Source organism: Mauremys reevesii, linkage group 4, assembly GCF_016161935.1.
Source record: "Mauremys reevesii isolate NIE-2019 linkage group 4, ASM1616193v1, whole genome shotgun sequence".
NCBI classification, from domain to species: Eukaryota; Metazoa; Chordata; order Testudines; family Geoemydidae; genus Mauremys; species Mauremys reevesii.
In genome coordinates this window covers 147,645,260-147,664,029 of record NC_052626.1, presented here as the reverse complement: position 1 = coordinate 147,664,029, position 18,770 = coordinate 147,645,260, and the positions used below count along the sequence as shown (strand labels likewise).

The following is an 18,770-nucleotide window of genomic DNA, read 5'->3' as shown; positions in this document are numbered from 1 at the left end:
TGATCTCAGTTACGCTACTTCAAGTTGACTAAGTTAGTCTGACTTACAGCGGTGCCACACTGTGCTATGTCACTGGGAGAGTTACATAACGGAAGTAGCATAACATAGATCATCTGACAGCGTTAGTGTAGCCCAGCCCTGAGAAAGATCCATGAAGGAACATAGTCTCTGAGGGAGCTGGAGTACAGACTTCAACAGGTGAGAACTCGTCCATCGATTTAGTATGTCTTCCCCAAACCTGCTCAATCAACACCATTTCATCTATCACAGTTGTCCCGATTTAGCCAGTAGCGTAGATATGGCCTCATTCTCTCCCATTGAAGCTGTTGCATTGTGGATAAAACACAGGAAGAATCAGATGGCCAGAAAGAGAGAATGACTCTATAGACTGGTAGTTCGGGGCACTGAGATGTTCAACTTCACATCTCTGTTCCAATGGTTATTTAATTTGTTATCCACCATAGAAAAACTTTGAAAGGAGAGATCAAGAGCAACCCAGATTGGAAAAGAACATCGCTCAGTGGCTGGGATGCTTTCTGTAAATACAGGAAACCCAAGTGCACATCTTTGCCCAGCACTGGAGAGGGAGCATCACCACTTCCTGCCAGTGGCTGCTTTGTGACCCAAACCTAAATCCTCCTCCCACCCACACATTTGTTTTGGGAAAAGGCTATTATAAGACTTTGTAACACATCTGTGAATAGTTTCAAATCAACCCTAACTGCATTGTTTTTCAGAATAAATTATTCGTCCAGAAGAAATTCACTCATTTCTAGACACTTTCGTGTCCCAGTGCTGGGAAATTTCTTAAAGAGACATTTGGAGAGGTAACCAACACATGAAGTGGAATACATTCACCTCAGTTTTGTATCATATTCAAAAGACCTCAAGGGCGAGACAGTGATCCAGAGCAGTTGGTGCTCTGGCCATCTGTGTTCCATTTCCACAAGGAAAGACAAGGCAACAACATTAATTGCATGTGCTGTGCAGACCTCTTATCCTGGGATCTCAGTCATCCCAGGAAGCAGCTCCAGAGGGTAATGTGGATGTGGTTAGCAAACAGGGAAAGATTCAACTCTTAGTCTGATTTTAGGGTTCTGAGCTGGTACTGCTTCTGTCCGCAACTCAATGTAAGTGAAGGGAGGAAAAACAAGGAGGTACCACCAAGCCATGTGTGGGCATGTGGTGGGGGGTATAGTGGAGTTGAATTTCATGTGTAGGCAGGTTTGTGTTCCTTGACTTATCCAGTTTTCAGAAAAGCATCCCACCTCCTCCCAGTGCAGGGATCCTTCTGAGAACATAGAATCACAGGACTGGAGGGGACCTTGAGAGGTCGTCTATTCCAGTCCCCTGCACTCATGGCAGGACTAAGTATTATCTAGACGATCCCTGACACGTGTTTGTCTAACCTGCTCTTAAAAATCTCCAACAGTGGAGATTCCACAACCTTCTTGGGCAAGTTATTCCAGTGCTTAACCACCTTCACTCTTAGGATGTTTTTCCTAATGTCCAAACTAAACCGCCCTTGTTGCAATTGAAGTCCGTTGGTTCTTTTCCTATCCTTCCCCCCATCCCCCATTGTTTTTCAGTTTTACTCCTGAACTGTGTTTTGAAGACTATAAGTTATAGGAAATAAATAAAATTAACAAAAGAATCGGGAGGGAGCTGTAACATACCAGGGTCCATCCCAGACTAAGCAACAGTTGTGTCACCTGCAACCTTGCAATGCCTTGCTGAAGTGGCTTTCAAATGGGCCACTCACAAACAAATCACACCCTGAGCATGTGTGTGTAAATGCAGCCTGGCCAGGAATAGTTGGGTTACACTCAGGCTCTCACCACCCTTTGTTATACTGCATGGTGACTCCAACACACTCCCCAGTCTTTGGTTTCCATCCAGAATGTACATTCTGTGCAGCACAGTCCTATCCTGGACCATACAAGTTACATTGTCCATTATTTCTTTCATAGCATTTCTATTTAAACACACTGGATTAGATACAACAATAAAACAAAGTTTATTGATTACAAAGATAGATTTTAAGTGAGTACAAATAAGGAAGCATAGAAGTCAGACATAGTTACAAGAAAAATAAAGCAAGAATTCAACTTGTGCATAAGTTAGCAAATGATGTGAAATTCAAAGCAAAAGTTTCCTCACCACATGCTTTCATCAGTCTTATTGAACAAACTTCTTAGGTCATAACCCATTTCCCAGTCCAATGGTGGCTTCCTTTTCCCTTCAGATGCAGCGAATCAATGGGCAGGTGGGGGGGATACCTTGGGATGTCAGCCTCTTCTTTTTATAGCCCTATCGCCCCCTTGAAGAACCATTACCACCTGGTTACCAGAATACAAAATGTCTATGTAGAAGGATGTTCCCTGCTGTTTTTTCCTGACCTTTTTGGGCTTCCTTTGTTTCCCTTTCTGCTTGATGACTCTGGTTACTCTTTAGATACAAAATTAAGCAGAGCACGTATTTCTTTGTTTGAGACAGACTAGTTTGCCAGCCTCAGTTTGGAACATGTATTAATATAACATGATAGAGTATATCCTATATCCTATAACTTCACATACATTACCAAAAATATTGTATTAATATTTGCGATGAGAGCATGACTATTTCTAATTGACTCTTAAATTTATTTAGCATCTTAAAGCTGAGCTTTGTGTGCAGATAAAATCCATGCAAAAGGGATAGTTTTGTGAACTGCAGAAGTTTGTAGCATGCTGTAGTCTCCTCCTGAGCTACCGTGGTCATGATGTGGTCGCCATCAAGCAAAATGAATGAATCTCTCTTTCCCACTTTGGAGAGTAGCCTAGCAAGGGAAGGACATAGGATATCATAGTGATTGGTATGCTATAAATAGCAAGATAATCTGGAGTACTCTTACATGTCTTATGGGTTTTACATTCCACGTATTTGGGCCAGGACAATAAGGTGATTCTGAAACCAGGAAAGAATGAGAAGGTATCAGCTACAGCTGCAAACAATTAGTACATTTCACCTGTATCTAAATTTCTGTTCCTTTGATTCCAAATTTATTGCTAAGGCTGGTTGAAAATTTTTTCTTGAGAAGTTTTTTTGTTGGGAAATTGGACTTTCCATTCAACTACTTTTTCCATTAAATTATCTTTTCCCTGGAAATTATAAGTTTTCAATTAAAATACCAAACTCCCCTCCTTCCTAAACTGTGGCTGTGGGACTATGGTGATGTTCCAGGGCAGTTCAGCAAGAGGAGAGACCTCATGTATCATGGGGGATGTAGTCCAGCCTGCGAGCCTGGCCCATGGAAGAGATTGGTGGTGTGTGATATCTGATGCCACCCCATGGTATTTCCAATCTGAAATGTTATGTTTTCATCAAAAAGCTTTCAGTCTCCACAAACAAATCCCTTTTGTGGATCATCTCTATGCAGTACCTAGCTTGCACTGAAAACAGCAAGATGAAATCTACCCCTAACCTCATACTCTGTAACTTTGGTAGAAATTGCATCTACCTCATACTCTGTAACTTTGGTAGAAATTGCATCATTTAATAACACAGTAGAAAAGAGTGGGCCGAATTAATCCCCAGGGCACCAATTACACCTAGGTGGCTTTGGTTCACTGAATGCATTAATTAGGTGTTATGGCTCTCTGAGCTCAGGTATTCCCAGTTGCTTCAGGATCATGTCCCATAGATCACACATCTCAGTATAAAAAACTTCCCAAATACTCCAAACTGGCCGTTTATATCAATGGGGAAACACCAACACATCTCTCTCTCTTCTCAGCAGGTACGTGCGATTGTCCTGAATTACAGTCACACACACGCATGGACACCATAGTGATCAGCAGTTATTGAATTCACGACCTCCAGCACTGAAAGCCTCAGCCCCAACTCCTACCCCTTCAGCTAAAGGAACGACCTTCTTGGTTGGAAAAAGTAGGCAATTACATAGTCACTGAAGCCAGTGATTTCCATTGCATCTCTGGGTTTTCATACAGGCTAAAGTAAATGCCAAAAAGCTTAATTAGCACGGTAAGCAACTTTATGCCAACCCAACATGCGAAGTCACAGAGCTCCCCTTGCCCAAAGACAGTAGAAAGATTGAAACTCCTTTACTCTCACCCGTTCTTTAGCTAACAAACAATCTCTTCAGACTGAGACAATTTTCACCCTGATTCTCTTACAGCAGAGTAACAAGTCACTACTTGCTGCTCGGATTAGTGAATGGGAGTGTTTATCTGTGGGGCATAATTAACCTGTATGTCATTGAATTTATGCAGTGTGTATTTTATCAAACAACTGGAATGACCAGCTCTGAACATCTAGCTCTGTCAATTAAGCCCTTCCCATTTAGAAACTGATCTCCATTTATCTTCGCTTACTTCATTACAGAGAAGGGACAGGTTTTCCGCACCATCCACCTGCCCACAGCTCTATAGCTGCCTGATCTGTGTTCAGAGGAGATGGAAAAGGGAAATCACTCGGAGGTGACTGAGTTCATTCTCTCAGGACTGACAGATCGTCCGGAGCTGCAGGTCCCCCTCTTTGGGGTGTTCCTAGTGATTTATGGTGTCACCCTTGTAGGGAATGGGGGGATGATCTTGTTAATCAGGATTGATCCCCGACTGCACACCCCCATGTACTTTTTCCTCAGTAATTTGTCTTTCTGTGACCTCTGCTATTCCTCAATAATTTCCCCTAAGTTGCTGCTGAATTTCTTAGCCGAGAGGAAAAGCATTTCTTACTCTGCCTGCGCTGTGCAACTGTATCTCTCTATTGCTTTCGGAGATGTTGAGTGCCTTTTACTGGCTGTGATGGCGTATGACCGTTATGTGGCCATCTGTAACCCGCTGCACTACACAGTCACCATGTCCAGGCAGCTTTGTAAACAGCTGGTGGCTGCTGTGTACGCTGTGGGGTTTGTGGATTCAATGATACACACGTGTTTTATATTTCGGCTGTCATTCTGCAGCTCCAACATCATCAATCATTTCTTCTGTGACATCCCCCCACTGTTGGCGCTCTCCTGTTCTGACACACGCATCAATGAGATTGTGATATTTGTTTTTATGAGCTGCATGACAGTGAGCATCTTTGTGACTTTTCTCTTCTCCTACGCCTATATCATTATGACCGTCCTGCGGATCCGCTCTGCTGAGGGCCGGCGCAAAGCCTTCTCCACCTGCTCTTTCCACTTGACCTCTGTGGTCCTACTTTTTGGCACCCTCCTCTTCATGTATTTACGTCCCACCTCCAGCTATTCTATGGACACAGACAAAGTAGCCTCAGTGTTTTACATGGTGGTGATCCCCATGTTGAACCCTCTCATCTACAGCCTGAGGAACATGGAGGTGAAGGACGCCGTGAGGAGAGCAATGAATAAACTCCTAACAATTCCTGAATCTGTTTAACTCTGTACTGGTTTAGTGATGGGGAGTGGAAACAGGTGAATTTAATTCCCAGCCCATTGCAATGTAATTCTGCAGAGCCTGTGGGAGTGTTGTTCATGATTGTATTGTTCTTATTTTTAATTTGTTTGCATTCCAACAAGGTCTGCAGGGCCTAACTGAGATCAGTGGACATAATACGGGAAGAATCACAGGTCCAGAAAGAGAGATTGATTCTGTAAACTGGTAGCTAGGGGCACCCACCTAGCTCTGTGTGTGCAGTGGGCACTCTGTGTGTGTGTGTGTGTGTGTGTGTGTGTGTGGTGCGTAGTGGGCACTAAATGTGTGTATGTTGTGCGGGGTACAGTGGAGCTGAATGTCAAGTGTAGGCAGGTGTGTGTCCCTCGCCCTGCCCACTGCTCAGGCTGGCATTCCCCCTCCTCCCAGTGCAGGGCTCCTTGTGAGCTCGTAGAATCATAGGACTGGAAGGGACCTCGAGAGCTCATCTAGTCCAGTCCCCTGCACTCATGGCAGTTCGAAGTATTATCTAGACCATCCCCCACAGGACTTTGTCTAACCTGCTCTTAAAAATCTCCAACGATGGAGATTCCACAGTCTTCTTGGGCAAGTTATTCAAGTACTGTTGGGATGTTTTTCCTAATGTCCAACCTAACCCCCCTTGTTGAAATTAAAGTCCATCAGTTCTTGTGCTATTCCCCCCGCCCCTGCCACATTGTTTTGCAATTTTATTCCTAAACTCTGTGTGATGGGCTGGGTCAGAGAAACCTGTTTGGGACTGCCACCGGATGTGCCTAGACTACCTCTGAGCCTGTTTTCCCTGCCATCTTGTTTGAACCAGACACTCTTGCCTGCTGCAAACACAGATCCAAGTCTGAACCACGTCCTCCACAAGCTGCAGGCTTAACTGAAAACAGCTTATGAAGTGCTCCTGTCACCAGTACTCAGACACCCAGCTCCCAATGGGGTCCAAACCCCAATTAAATCTGTTTTGCCCTGTATAAAGCTTATACAGGGTAAACTCATAAATTGTTTGCCCTCTATAACACTGATAGAGAGAGATGCATAGCTGTTTGCTCCCCCAGGTATTAAAACATACTCTGGGTTAATAAATAAGCAAAAAGTGATTTTATTAAATACAAAAGTAGGATTTAAGTGGCTCCAAGTAATAGACAGAACAAAGTAAATTACCAAACAAAATAAAATAAAACACACAAGTCTAAGCCTAATACAGTAAAAACTAAATGCAGGTAAATCTCGCCCTCAGAGATGTTCCAATAAGCCTCTTTCACTGACTAGATTTTCTCCTAATCTGGATCCATCAATCATTCATACACCTGTAGTTACTGTCCTTTGTTCCAGTTTCTTTCAGGCATCTCCTTGGGGTGGAGAGGCTATCTTTTGTGCCAGCTGAAGACAAAATGGAGGGCTTCCCCAAGGGGCTTGTATAGTCTCTCTCCTGTGGGTGGAAACCTCTTCCCCTCTCCTCTGCAGAATCCAGCTCCAAGATGGAGTTTTGGAGTCACATGGGCAAGTCACATGTCCATGCATCATTCAGCTCCTTACAGGCTGATGCCACATTCCCAGGAAAGCTCAGATGTGGACTGGCGTTTTTCAAACTTCATTGTTAGCTTAAATATTGCTTGACTGGGCACTTACTGAGAATAGTCTTTTCTCAAGAAGCTGATCAACTGCTTCATTGAGGCTACTTAAAGTCAAATAAGTACATAGCCAATAGTCATAACTTCAAATACAGAATGATACATACATGCAAATAGGATGAATAGATATAGTAGATCATAACTTTTGCAGAGATATGTTACATGGCATATCTCACATAAAACATATATAGGAAATAAATAAAATTTACAAAAGGATAATCGGGAAGGAGCTGGCATGCTCAGAGATTTTTTGTTCAGTGTTTACAGAGATGCTGCAGAGATCTTCACTATTAAGCACCAGTTTGGGGAATAACCTCCTTTTTGCAGCCTGCCCTGACATTGGTGGTTTCAGTGAGGACTGCCCCAGGAACCGCTTGGTCACATGAGGCATAGAAATCAGGAGGAACTGTTATGAGCATGATTCCTAGAGGAAGTAGGGGCACAGTGTTTTCCTAGTAATACAATCAACCCTGAAATACCTCACAGGTTGGCACCACTTAGGAGAAAGGGGCACCAACATGCCCTGGAGCACTGATAATACCAGCCAAGCCTGCACACCCGTGGGGGATAATTTCTGCTACCATTGCAAAGAAGGCAAGAGTCATCACTGGGCCTGCCATGGATCTCCTTGGGGATAGGTGATGACCACAATATCCTTGTGCTGCCTCAAAGGGAGCCAAGGTAACTCTAGATGTATAGTGGTGTAGATATCGAGATGTAAAACACAATCCCCTTTTACTCAGAAGAGCAGACCCGCCCTCTGCCGTGTCTGTCACCGCTGGACTGGTGCACAGATCTCCCTCTCTCTTCCTTATGTGAAGTGCAAATAATAAAAACTGACACTAAGTAAAGGTAAAAACAACAAGTAAGTAAGTGTATTGGGGGATAAATTTACAAATCAGGGAAGGGATAATTGTGAATAAACAGTAACTAGAAAAACAATATGAAAAACCCCCAGTGAAACCTCAGCTTTAAAACAGGAACATGAAGTTCCGGCCCAAAACACAAATCACCCTGGCAATAGCACATATAAACCCACAACTGAGAAAACCCTATTTATCATCCTATGTTGTCAGCACGTCTGTGGCTACGGCTAAGTCCAGGACCTTCACTCATTGGGTAACTAGAACCCACAGAGGAGGAGCACTGGAGAGTCCCTCGATGGATGTCTCAGGGTGGAAGAAGCGACCGAAACCCTCTGGTGATGTTGTACCCAGGGACAGGAGCAGGTACGATGGAACGCCGTCTTCCCTTTCTCTTCGCCTCAGGAACGGTGCTGCCCTTCAATGATGCACTGGTGCTGTGAAGGCCTGAACTGCGCATGCAGTCACTGGGATGGACTGCACCACTTGTCGGTGAGTTCAGTCCCTTTATGCCTTTAGTGGCGGGAAAATATGGTACAGTCCCAGAAAAGGCAGGAAATGGTCTGAGGTAAAATTCCCCTTGGAGTTGCCAGTGGCGGGAAAAACCAGTTGGAGCTAGTTATGATTGGATCATGATAACAGTAAACAACAAGATGGCGGTCACAAGATGGCAGTTCAAACTCCGTCTTGGATTGCTGCTATATATTTAGAAAGTACATATTGGATTTAATATATACATAACAGACTATAACACTAAAACAAAACACATCCAACATATCCCCTCCTTGGGGCCTTTTTACTTAACCAAGGATAAAAGGTCCCAAACAACTTTGATATAATGTAGAATGATAATAACAATAAGTATAAACAGAACAATGTATATAGATGTATAAGATTGTCAAGCAACATAATAGGCAAGCATCTACAGGGTATTTAAAACAGATATTTCAAAGATCTCCTTTTAACTTTTCAGAGCTTACATAAGAAGACATTTAATATAACCACATATATAATTAAAAGAAACAGAGTAATCAAGAGTACCATGATTGGATGAAGCATGATAATCCAGGCTTCATGAGCTTCACCTGCATTAGTGGTGAAGATACCTACCCACCAATGTAACTGAGTAGATTCATCTTTCATCTTCTTAAGGATCCTTTTAATTTTATTTACAGAATGATGGACTGTAACGAAAGTTGTTAAGCCTTCTGTTCTCAGGTTGTTAATGTAGTAGGTGAGCTGTTTGTGATGCAAAAACTTTTGAATAGCTTCCACATTGGCTCCAATATATATGGGCTCTATATGCTACTCTAATCGGTATTCTGATTGGATAACTTCTGATTCTATGTCATGCAATGTTAGGTTCATATCACATCCTCTTAAACTGAATACTTTACATAAACACATATTTGCCATGAAATTATTGGTTATATTATAAAACTTGTTTACAACAAACATCGGACATAAACTTCTTATACAAATACAATGTTTGCCCACCTGTACTATGGCCGACTTGTTGTCCAGTGAATGGTTGTGTAATTCATAATTGCATGTCTCCGATAAAGAATTTAAACATACATGAGCCTCCTCCCATATACCCGGGGTACAAGTATATACCAATCCTTTTTGTTCCATGCATGCTTGTAGATGAATAGGTTTATACTTTTTGTCCTTAAGGTGCACCCATTTAGTTTCCTCCATGGGTATCAGATCGATTGGTGAAAATTCCCTGAGGAATTAGAGGATTAATGTTTTCCTCTACAGTGGACTTCAAGGTAAGCACAAGGGTTGTAATGGTTTTATTATGGGAATACTAGGTACAATTAACAAGTTTCCACCATTGAGAATGACTTTTCTCAAAATCATTAGAGTTACTTTAAATTACTCTGTTTAATTCCATGGGCATATTTCCTTTTAAACTCTCTCTTAAAATGGATTTTGGCACATTCAATAACCATTGTTGAGCCTCTATGCAGGTAAGTGCCTCAGACAGATTCGATTGTAAAATGCCGAGTCCCCCCAGTACTTGTAGGTTGTCTTGTTCTTGGATGTTTAGCCAATAAGAAAGGATATCCACGTTATCAAATTCGGTAGTTCTGAACCTCATCAATGTTGATGACAATGACTCCAATAATGTTGATGCATCGTAACCTAGGTCCCCTATTCTTTTAGCGAGGAGGTTCTGATCAAGAGTGTTAATCAATCCAAGTCCGGCTCCTACTCCTCCAAGCACCATGCCTACTATATCTCTTTTCTTTATTTGTTGCAAAGAGGATGGTAAAATACCCTTTAACAATACTTTTCATTTCATCAATACAGGTGTTACATACAGCAATGGCTCATAGCGTGTTTAACCTGTTCCCAATTGGTACATAACCTGGGGACCCACCTGTGGAGGGTTAACATGGATTGGAATCTTGTTAACTTCTGGTCTGATCTCTGTGAAGTCTGGATCTACCTCCACATCCCAGACAGTTCATGAAAAGGTCTTCCAAAGGGACCTAGAACAGGGGCCAAATTCAGTAGACCCAGTGCTGCTCCATCAATGATGCCTGCTAGATTTGACATAAATCCCTCTGCTCTCACTCATTAAGGGATGAACACAGCCCTACATTTTGGGGAGATGTTTAAAGAAGTGAAAAATTCCCCATTCTGTTCAGGAATGAAGCAGCTTTCATTGAAGCCCCACCCTCGTGTGTGACATCACTAGAGGGCAGAGGGATAATGCACATTCTCTCTTCCCTAGCTTGACCAGGTTTCTGGGTATGGACAAGGCATTGCTGTTAGGACAATCTCTAAGGGACTCCTGTGATGACTTTAGGGGTCTGTAACAGTGTGGCACCCACCTCTCACAATCACCCCTTCTGGTTGCATGTGTCCATTGTGTATAAACAGTCCCAGACCTGGTATTTGACCATACCCTCAGGGCTTCCTCTCTGGAGGCAACGGTTTTGTCTTTTGTGGGTCCTTCTGGGCCTAGCACTCCAGATGGGCCATTAAGTAGTTTGATCTCTTTCACTGTTTTCCAATTGAAGCCACTTCCTTCGTGACCTAAGCACTACTCCAGGTCTCAGCCCAGGGGCCCTAAAAACAGCAGCCACACATCACTGTGTCCCATTAACTAAACTGCTTTCAGCTCCCTTGGGCTACTACCATATAGCCCCAGCCCTGACTCATGCTTCACTTTTACCTCAGGGCAAATGTACGTTCAGGCCTATCAGCCAGCTAGGAGCCCCATCTCACTCCCGCAGTCCTTGCCAGTTCTGAGCTGTCCATGGTGCTGCAGTTTGCTTTAGCCAGCCAGGAGTTCAATGGCGCTACAATGATTGACACCAATGAGGGATCTGGGCCATTGACTTCTATGAAGCTTTGTCAATTTACACCACCTAGGGATTGGCTCATTGACTTCATTGAAGTGACACAGATTTTCCATAGATTCATGATTTCTAGTCTGACCGTTGGCTAACACAGGACATAGAACTTCGGCCACAAATTAAAACTGGAACATCTCTCTTAGAGAATGATCCAGTCTTGATTTAAAGATGTCAAGTGATTGTCTTTTGGTACGTGGTCCCATTCATGATTCAAAACGTGCTCAGATTCACATGAGTTGAAGATCTGGCCCTTTGGCTTCAATGGAGCTAGTCGGTTTATACCATCTGTGAATCTGGCCCAATGACTCCCAGGGAGAGGCATCCATTTACAGCAGCAGGGGGTGTGGTCTAATGGGTAGTGTCCATGCTATGGTTACCTCTTAAGGCAAGTCTAGCAATATCCACCAGATCTAGGCACAGTGCAGAGAATCCCTGAACATCCTTAGTGGGCACAAGTTGAGGAATGTAGGTCTAATGATGCCCCGTTCACCTGTGTGATGTCACTAGAAGGCAGGGGAGTATGCACATTCTCTCTTCCCTAGCTTCACCAGGTTGCTGGGAAGGGACAAGAGGATGCCACTAGGTACATCTCATTGAAAGAGATTGTGCAGGAAGGACTCATCTGTATTTCAAAAGCAACCAAGTCCTGAGACCTGTAGGAAGAGAACGGATATTTGCAATGCACAGGAGCTGTTAGTGTCCCAACTGGGTCATTTCACAAGATGAAATCCCTGGCCATGCACTGAAGAGATCCCAGCTGGGAAGGGCACAGAAATTAAATTGTCCCCTCTTTCATGGGGAATTTACTATTTTTCATTCTCGAATGGCTCTTTTCCCATGAAATAAAAGGTATTTGCATAGAAAGGTGAAGTCTACTCTTTGGGTGTGAAACCATAAAAATCAAGATCTTCATCTTCATCTTATCTGTCAAAACCTGCACTACCACCATCCAATATGCCTTTTTTATTGTACTGATTCCATTCAGAAGGGTAATTTCCATAGTTCCCCCTAAGGAGTATATGGATGGCCGTGCACGAGGGAGAAAAGTGCCATGCACCTGGACCGTGGAGAGTGCATGCGTCAGATAAAGTGGTGGCCTTGGGAGGAATAAGGAGTAGGTGGCAGAGCGGTGGGGTGAGATATGGAGTGAGGGAAAATTGGGACACGCAGGGCTGTGCCGGCTGGAAAGAGACGTGACTCTCTCCAGCTCCAGGGCTGCGACTGCCACTGACAGATGTCCCTCCTTCCCAGCCTCAGCCTGAGAAGTGATTTCTATTAATTTTTAGCATTTGTTTAGAGAGAGGTATTGGAAACCATTAAGGCCAGATCTTTACTCTCAGGTATAGTTTTGGCTTTTCAGAGTACTCCCATTGACTCATAGGTTTAGTGGGGGTGCTAGGTGTTTTACTTAATGAACATAATGACTTTGATTTATTTATATAGCTGTTTTCAGTACAGCACATTTTGTTGTGTTTACTAGCTTGAGTTGTTAGAAAGGATGATAAAATACATGTACTCCAAGGGCAGTGTTAATTTTCTTTTTATTTGTTTTCATATTAAATAAGCATTGTAAGCTTGTCAATTATCCCTTGTTTTAATATTCTTTCTTCTTCTTCCTCCATACCCATGAACTTTTAAAGATATATATTATATCTAGGTTTAGTATGCACAATAAATGACCTCAATATCGGTGCTGCACATAACAACATTCAATCTGCACAATGATGGGAGTAACTTTGAAAAGTAACTTAGCAAAGGAAGGACATAGAATACCATGGTGATTGGCATCCTATGAATAGATAGATAGATAGATAGATAGATAGATAATCTGAAGTACTCTTACATATCTTACAGGTTTTACGTTTCACCTATTGGGGTTGGGACAATGAGGTGATTCTGAAACAATTAGTACATTTCACCTGTATCTAACTTTCTGTTCCTTTGATTCCAGACTTGTTGCTAAGACTGGTTGAAATTTTTTCTTGAGAAGTGTTTTTGATGGGAAATTGGATTTTCAATTCAACTATTTTTTTCACTAAAATTATCGTTTCACTGGAAATTATAAGATTTCCATCAATATACCAAACTCCCCTCCTCCCTAAACCATGGCTTTGGGACTCTGGTGATGTTCCAGGGCAGTTCAGCAAGAGGAGAGACCATCATGCATCATGGGGGATGTAGTCCAGCCTGGGAGCCTGGCCTATGGAAGAGATTGGTGGTGTGTGATATCTGATGCAACCCAGTGGTATTTCCGAACTGAAATATTATGTTTTTAGCAAAAAGCTTTCAGTCTCCAAAAACAACCCCCCTTTGTGGATCAGCTCTACATAGTACACGGGTTGCATTGAAAACAGCAGGATGAAATATACTCCTAACCTCATACTCTGTAACCATAGGCGGCAGGTTATATTCTTTTGTGGTGCCCCAGGGTCCTAGTGACCCCCACCAATATTGGCAAGGCAGACTGCCCTTACCCTTCCCTTCAGCCCTAGCCCTGAGCCTCTTCAATGCCCCAAACCCCTCATCCCCAGCCAGAGCCCTCATCCCCCCGCACCCTAATCCTCAGCCCCAGTCAGAGCCCTCATCCCCCTGCACCCTAATACTCTGCCCCAGCCCTGAGCCCCCTCTTGCATCATGAACCCTCATCCTCAGCCTCACAGCCCTCACCCCTGCACCCTCTCCTATCCCCAAACTCCCTCCCAGAGTGTGCACCCCTCCCCCTTCCCACATCCCCCCTCCTGCCCTCAAACTCCCTCCCAAAGCCTGCACTCTCTCCCTTTGCACCACCTCCCACCCCCAAAATCCATCCCAGAGCTTGCAACCCTCACCCCCTCCTGAACACCTACACCCTATCCCAGCCTGAAGCCTGCACTCAGCACCCAAACTAAATCCCAGAGCCTGCACCATGCACCCTTACTGCACCCTAATCCCCAGCCAAGAGCCTGCACCCCAGACCTCCTTCCCCCACCTAACCCCCCTCCCAGAGCCTTAGGCAGGTGGAGGTGGGTTTTGGGGTGGGCGCAATTGGGGGGTGGGTTCTGGGCACCACCAAAATTTTTACAAACCTGCCACCCATTTCTGAGACTAGGGTAAAAATTGCATCATTTAATAACACAGTAGGAAAGAGTGGGACTAATTAATCCCCAGGGCACCAATTACACCAAGGGTGCCTTTGGTTCACTGAATGCATTAATTAGGTCTTATGGCTCTCTGAGCTTAGGTATTCCCAGTTGCTTCCATACTCATGTCCCACAGATCACACATCTCAGTATAAAACTTCCTGAATGCACCAAACTGGCAGTTTCTATTGATGGGGAAAAACCAACACATCTGTCTCTCTCTTCTCAGCAGGTAGGTGTGATTGTCCTGAATTACAGTCACATACACACATGGACACCATGGGGATCAGCGGGTATTGAATTCAAGACCTCCAGCACTAAAATCCTCAGTTCCAACTCCAATCCCTTCAGCTAAAGGAGCAACCTCCTTGCTTGGAAACTATAGGCAATTACATAGTCACTGAAGCCAGTGCTTTCCAGTATGTCACTGGGTTTTCATACAGGCTAAAGTAAAGGCCCAAAAGCTTAATTAGCACAGTAAGCAACTTTACCCCAACCCGACCTGCCAAGTCACAGAGCTCCCTTTGCCCAAAGAGGGTGGAAAGATTGACACTCCTCTACTCTCACCCCTTTTTGAGTTAACAAATAATCTCTTCAGACTGAGACAATTTTCACCCTGATTCTCTTACAGCGGAGTCACAACTCACTGTTTGCTGCTCAGATTAGTGCATAGGAGTGTTTGTGTGTGGGGCATGATTAACCTGTATGTCATTGTATTTACGCAGTGTGTATTTTATTGAACAACTGGAATGACTAGCTGTGAACATCTGGCTCTGGGGACTAAGCCCTTCTCTGATCAGATACTGATGTCCATTTAGAGACTGATCTCCATTTATCTTCACTTACTTCATTACAGAGAAGGGACAAGTTTTCCACACAATCCATCTGCCCAGATCTCTGTAGCTGCCTGATCTCTGTTCAGAGGAGATGGAAATGGGAAATCACTCGGAGGCGACTGAGTTCATTCTCTCAGGACTGACAGATCGTACGGAGCTGCAGGTCCCCCTCTTTGGGGTGTTCCTAATGATTTATAGTATCACCCTGGTGGGGAATGGGGGGATGATCTTGTTAATCACAACTGACCCCCGACTGCACACCCCCATGTACTTTTTCCTCAGTAATTTGTCTTTCTGTGACCTCTGCTATTCCTCGATAATTTCTCCTAAGATGCTGCAAAATTTCTTAGCCGAGAGGAAAAACATTTCTTACACTGCCTGTGCTGTGCAATTGTATCTCTCTATTGCTTTTGGAGATGTTGAGTGCCTCTTACTGGCCGTGATGGCGTATGACCGTTATGTGGCCATCTGTAACCCGCTGCTCTATACAGTCACCATGTCCAGGCAGCTTTGTAAACAGCTGGTGGTTGGGGCATACGCTGTGGGCATGGTGGATTCAGTGATATACACGTGTTTTACATTTCGGCTGTCATACTGCAGCTCCAACATCATCAATCATTTCTTCTGTGACATCCCCCCACTGCTGGCGCTCTCCTGCTCTGACACCCGCGTCAATGAGATTGTGATGTTTGTTTTTATGAGCTTCATTATAGTGAGCAGCCTTGTGACTGTCCTTTTCTCCTATGTCTATATCGCCTCCACCATCCTGCAGATCCGCTCCGCCGAGGGGCGACGCAAAGCCTTCTCCACCTGCTCTTTCCACTTGACTGCTGTGGCCCTGTATTTTGGCACCTTGCTCTTCATGTATTTACGTCCCACCTCCAGCTATTCCATGGACACAGACAAAGTAGCCTCAGTGTTTTACATGGTGGTGATCCCCATGTTGAACCCCCTCATCTACAGCCTGAGGAACACGGAGGTGAAGGACGCCCTGAGGAGAGCAATGAATAAACTCCTAACCAATTCCTGAATCTGTTTAACTCTGTACTGGTTTAGTGATGGCAAGTGGAAACAGGTGAATTCAATTCCCAGCCCATTGCAATGTAATTTTGCAGAGCTCGTGGGAGTGTTGTTCATTATTGTGTTGTTATTATTTTTAATTTATTTGTATTTCAACAAGTTCTGCGGGCCCAAAATGAGAGCAGTGGACAAAATATGGGAAGAATCACAGGTCTAGAAAGAGAGATTGATTCTATAAGCTAGTGGCTAGGGGCACCCACCCAGAGGGTGAGATGCTCAACTTCATCTCTCTGTTCCAATGGTTATTTAATTAGTTATCCCCGTTAGAACAAGTTTGAAAGGAGAGATTGGGAGCAACCCAGACTGGAAGAGCACATCACTCAGGGGCTGGGATGCTTTCTGGAAATGCAGGAAACCCAAGTGCATAATGTGATGGGTTCGGTCACAGAGACCCCCATTGGGACTGTCAGCTGATGTGCTGAAATTACATCTGATCCCGTTTTCCCTGCCAGCCTGGGCCTCCAGAACCCTGTCTTGCTGAGCCAGACATGCTAGCCTGCTGCAACACAGACCCATGGTCTGGCTCACGCCCCCAAAACTGCAGATTTAGACTGAAACTAGCTCAGGAGGATACCTGTCTCCAGGATGCAGACAGACAGCTCCCAAAGGGATCTAAACCCCAGATAAATCCATTTTACTCTGTATGACTCTTATACAGGGTAAATTGATAAATGTTCACCTTCTATATAACTGCAAGGGAGATATGCACCACTGTTTGCCCCCCAAGTAACAATTACTTACACTGAGTTTATAATTAAACTAAAGTGATTTTATTAAGTATAAAAAGAAGCATTTAAGTGGTTTTAAGTAGTAACAGATAGAACAGAGTAAATCACAAAGTAAAATAAAGCAAAACACGCAAGTTTAAGATTAATACACTCAGAAATCAGTTACAGATGTTAACTTCTCACCCCAGTTGTTACTTCAGGTAAAATCCTTCTCAGGTCAGATAGAAAAGGCTGGACCCAGGTCAGAAATTGTCCCCCACCCCTGTGGTTAGAGTCTTTGTTTCCAGGTGCTTGCACGTATCAATGCACACTGGGGAGGCTGTCTCAGCTGAAGACACTCATTGTTTGCTTCTCACATTTTATATAGAACTTTATATAGAACTTCTCCCTCTTTATATAGAAAACCCTTCTTTGGTATTCCACCCCCCTCTGGAAAAGTACCAGCTTCAAGATGGATTCCAGTATCTGGTGACATGGTCACATGTCACTGTAAGACTCCGGTCTCCATTCTTCCTAAATTGGCCTACAGAGACTTGCAGGTAAACAGAACCATTCACAGTTCATTGATTCTGAAGCACCTTTAATGGCCTCCACTTAATATGTCTACATCAATAATACACGTTTACATCTTATTCTCCTAACTTCAGACATAGAAATAATCCATGTAAAGAAATAAGATGAACACATTTAGTAGATTACAACCTTTCTAATGATATGTTACATGGGGCATTTAGCATAAAGCATATTCTAGTTATGTCATATTCAGAAGCATATTTTCATAAAGCATATGGAGTGCAATGTACACATAGCTTTGCCCAGTTCTGGACAGAAGGGGGAAGTGAACCTGGATCTCCCACCTCATAGGTGAACACCCCAATTACTGGGCTAAAAATTACAAAGGGAAAGACCACCACTGCCTCCTAGAGTGGCTGTGTTGTGACCAGCATCTAAAACCTCCCCTCTGCACACACTCACATTGTTTTGGGAGAAAGCTATTAGGAGCATTTGTATCATATTTGTGAATAGTTTCAGGTCAATCCAAACGGTATTGGTTTTGACATTAATTATTAGTCCAGAAGAAATTCACCCATTTCTAGGCACCTTTTCGTTCCAATGCTGGGAATTTACTTAAAGAGACATTTGAAGAAGTGACCACCAAATAAAGTGGAATACAGTCACCTGAATTTTGTATCATATTAAAAAGACCTCACTGGAGAGCCAGAGATCCAGACCAGCTGATGATCTGGCCCTCTGTGTTCCATTTCCCTAAGGAAATGTGCTCTATACACCTGTTATCCCAGGAGCAAAGATGCTCCAGGGAGCAAATCTCAAAGTCATCAAAGCCAAATTTAACCTCTGCTGCCCAAAGAATCAGGTACAGAAATATTAAGGGTAACATTTGGTGTGGTTAGCAAACGGGGAAGACTCATCTCCAAGTCTGATTTTAGGGTTCTGAGCTGGTATTGCTTCCGTCCTCAACTCATTGTAAGCGAAGGGAGGAAAAACAAAGAGGTACCACCAAGTCATTGGCAAATAAATCAATTTCAAAGCATTTCACCTTTAATTGAAATGACAGTGAGCCATTCATTGGAGGTGAAGGAAGGAATTATTCTGAGAGGAGAAATCTTAACACTTCTGAACATATTTATCTATCAAAAGAAGGAAAGAGCTTTATCAAGGGAGGGAGAAGAGTGACTGGAAAAGGAGAGCAAA

General features: G+C 43.6%; 2 protein-coding genes across 2 annotated transcripts; both read left to right on the top strand.

Moving 5' to 3' along the window:
* The first annotated feature begins 4,448 nt into the window (after window positions 1–4,448).
* LOC120403477 (olfactory receptor-like protein OLF1) lies at window positions 4,449–5,402 on the top strand. The gene has a single exon (XM_039534548.1). The coding sequence runs from the start codon at window positions 4,455–4,457 to the stop codon at window positions 5,400–5,402; it is 948 nt and encodes a 315-aa protein (XP_039390482.1). The 5' UTR covers window positions 4,449–4,454.
* Window positions 5,403–15,340: 9,938 nt separating this feature from the next.
* LOC120403436 (olfactory receptor 1044-like) lies at window positions 15,341–16,279 on the top strand. The gene has a single exon (XM_039534505.1). It carries the CDS (start codon window positions 15,341–15,343, stop codon window positions 16,277–16,279), a length of 939 nt encoding a protein of 312 aa, XP_039390439.1.
* The last annotated feature ends 2,491 nt before the right edge of the window (window positions 16,280–18,770 follow it).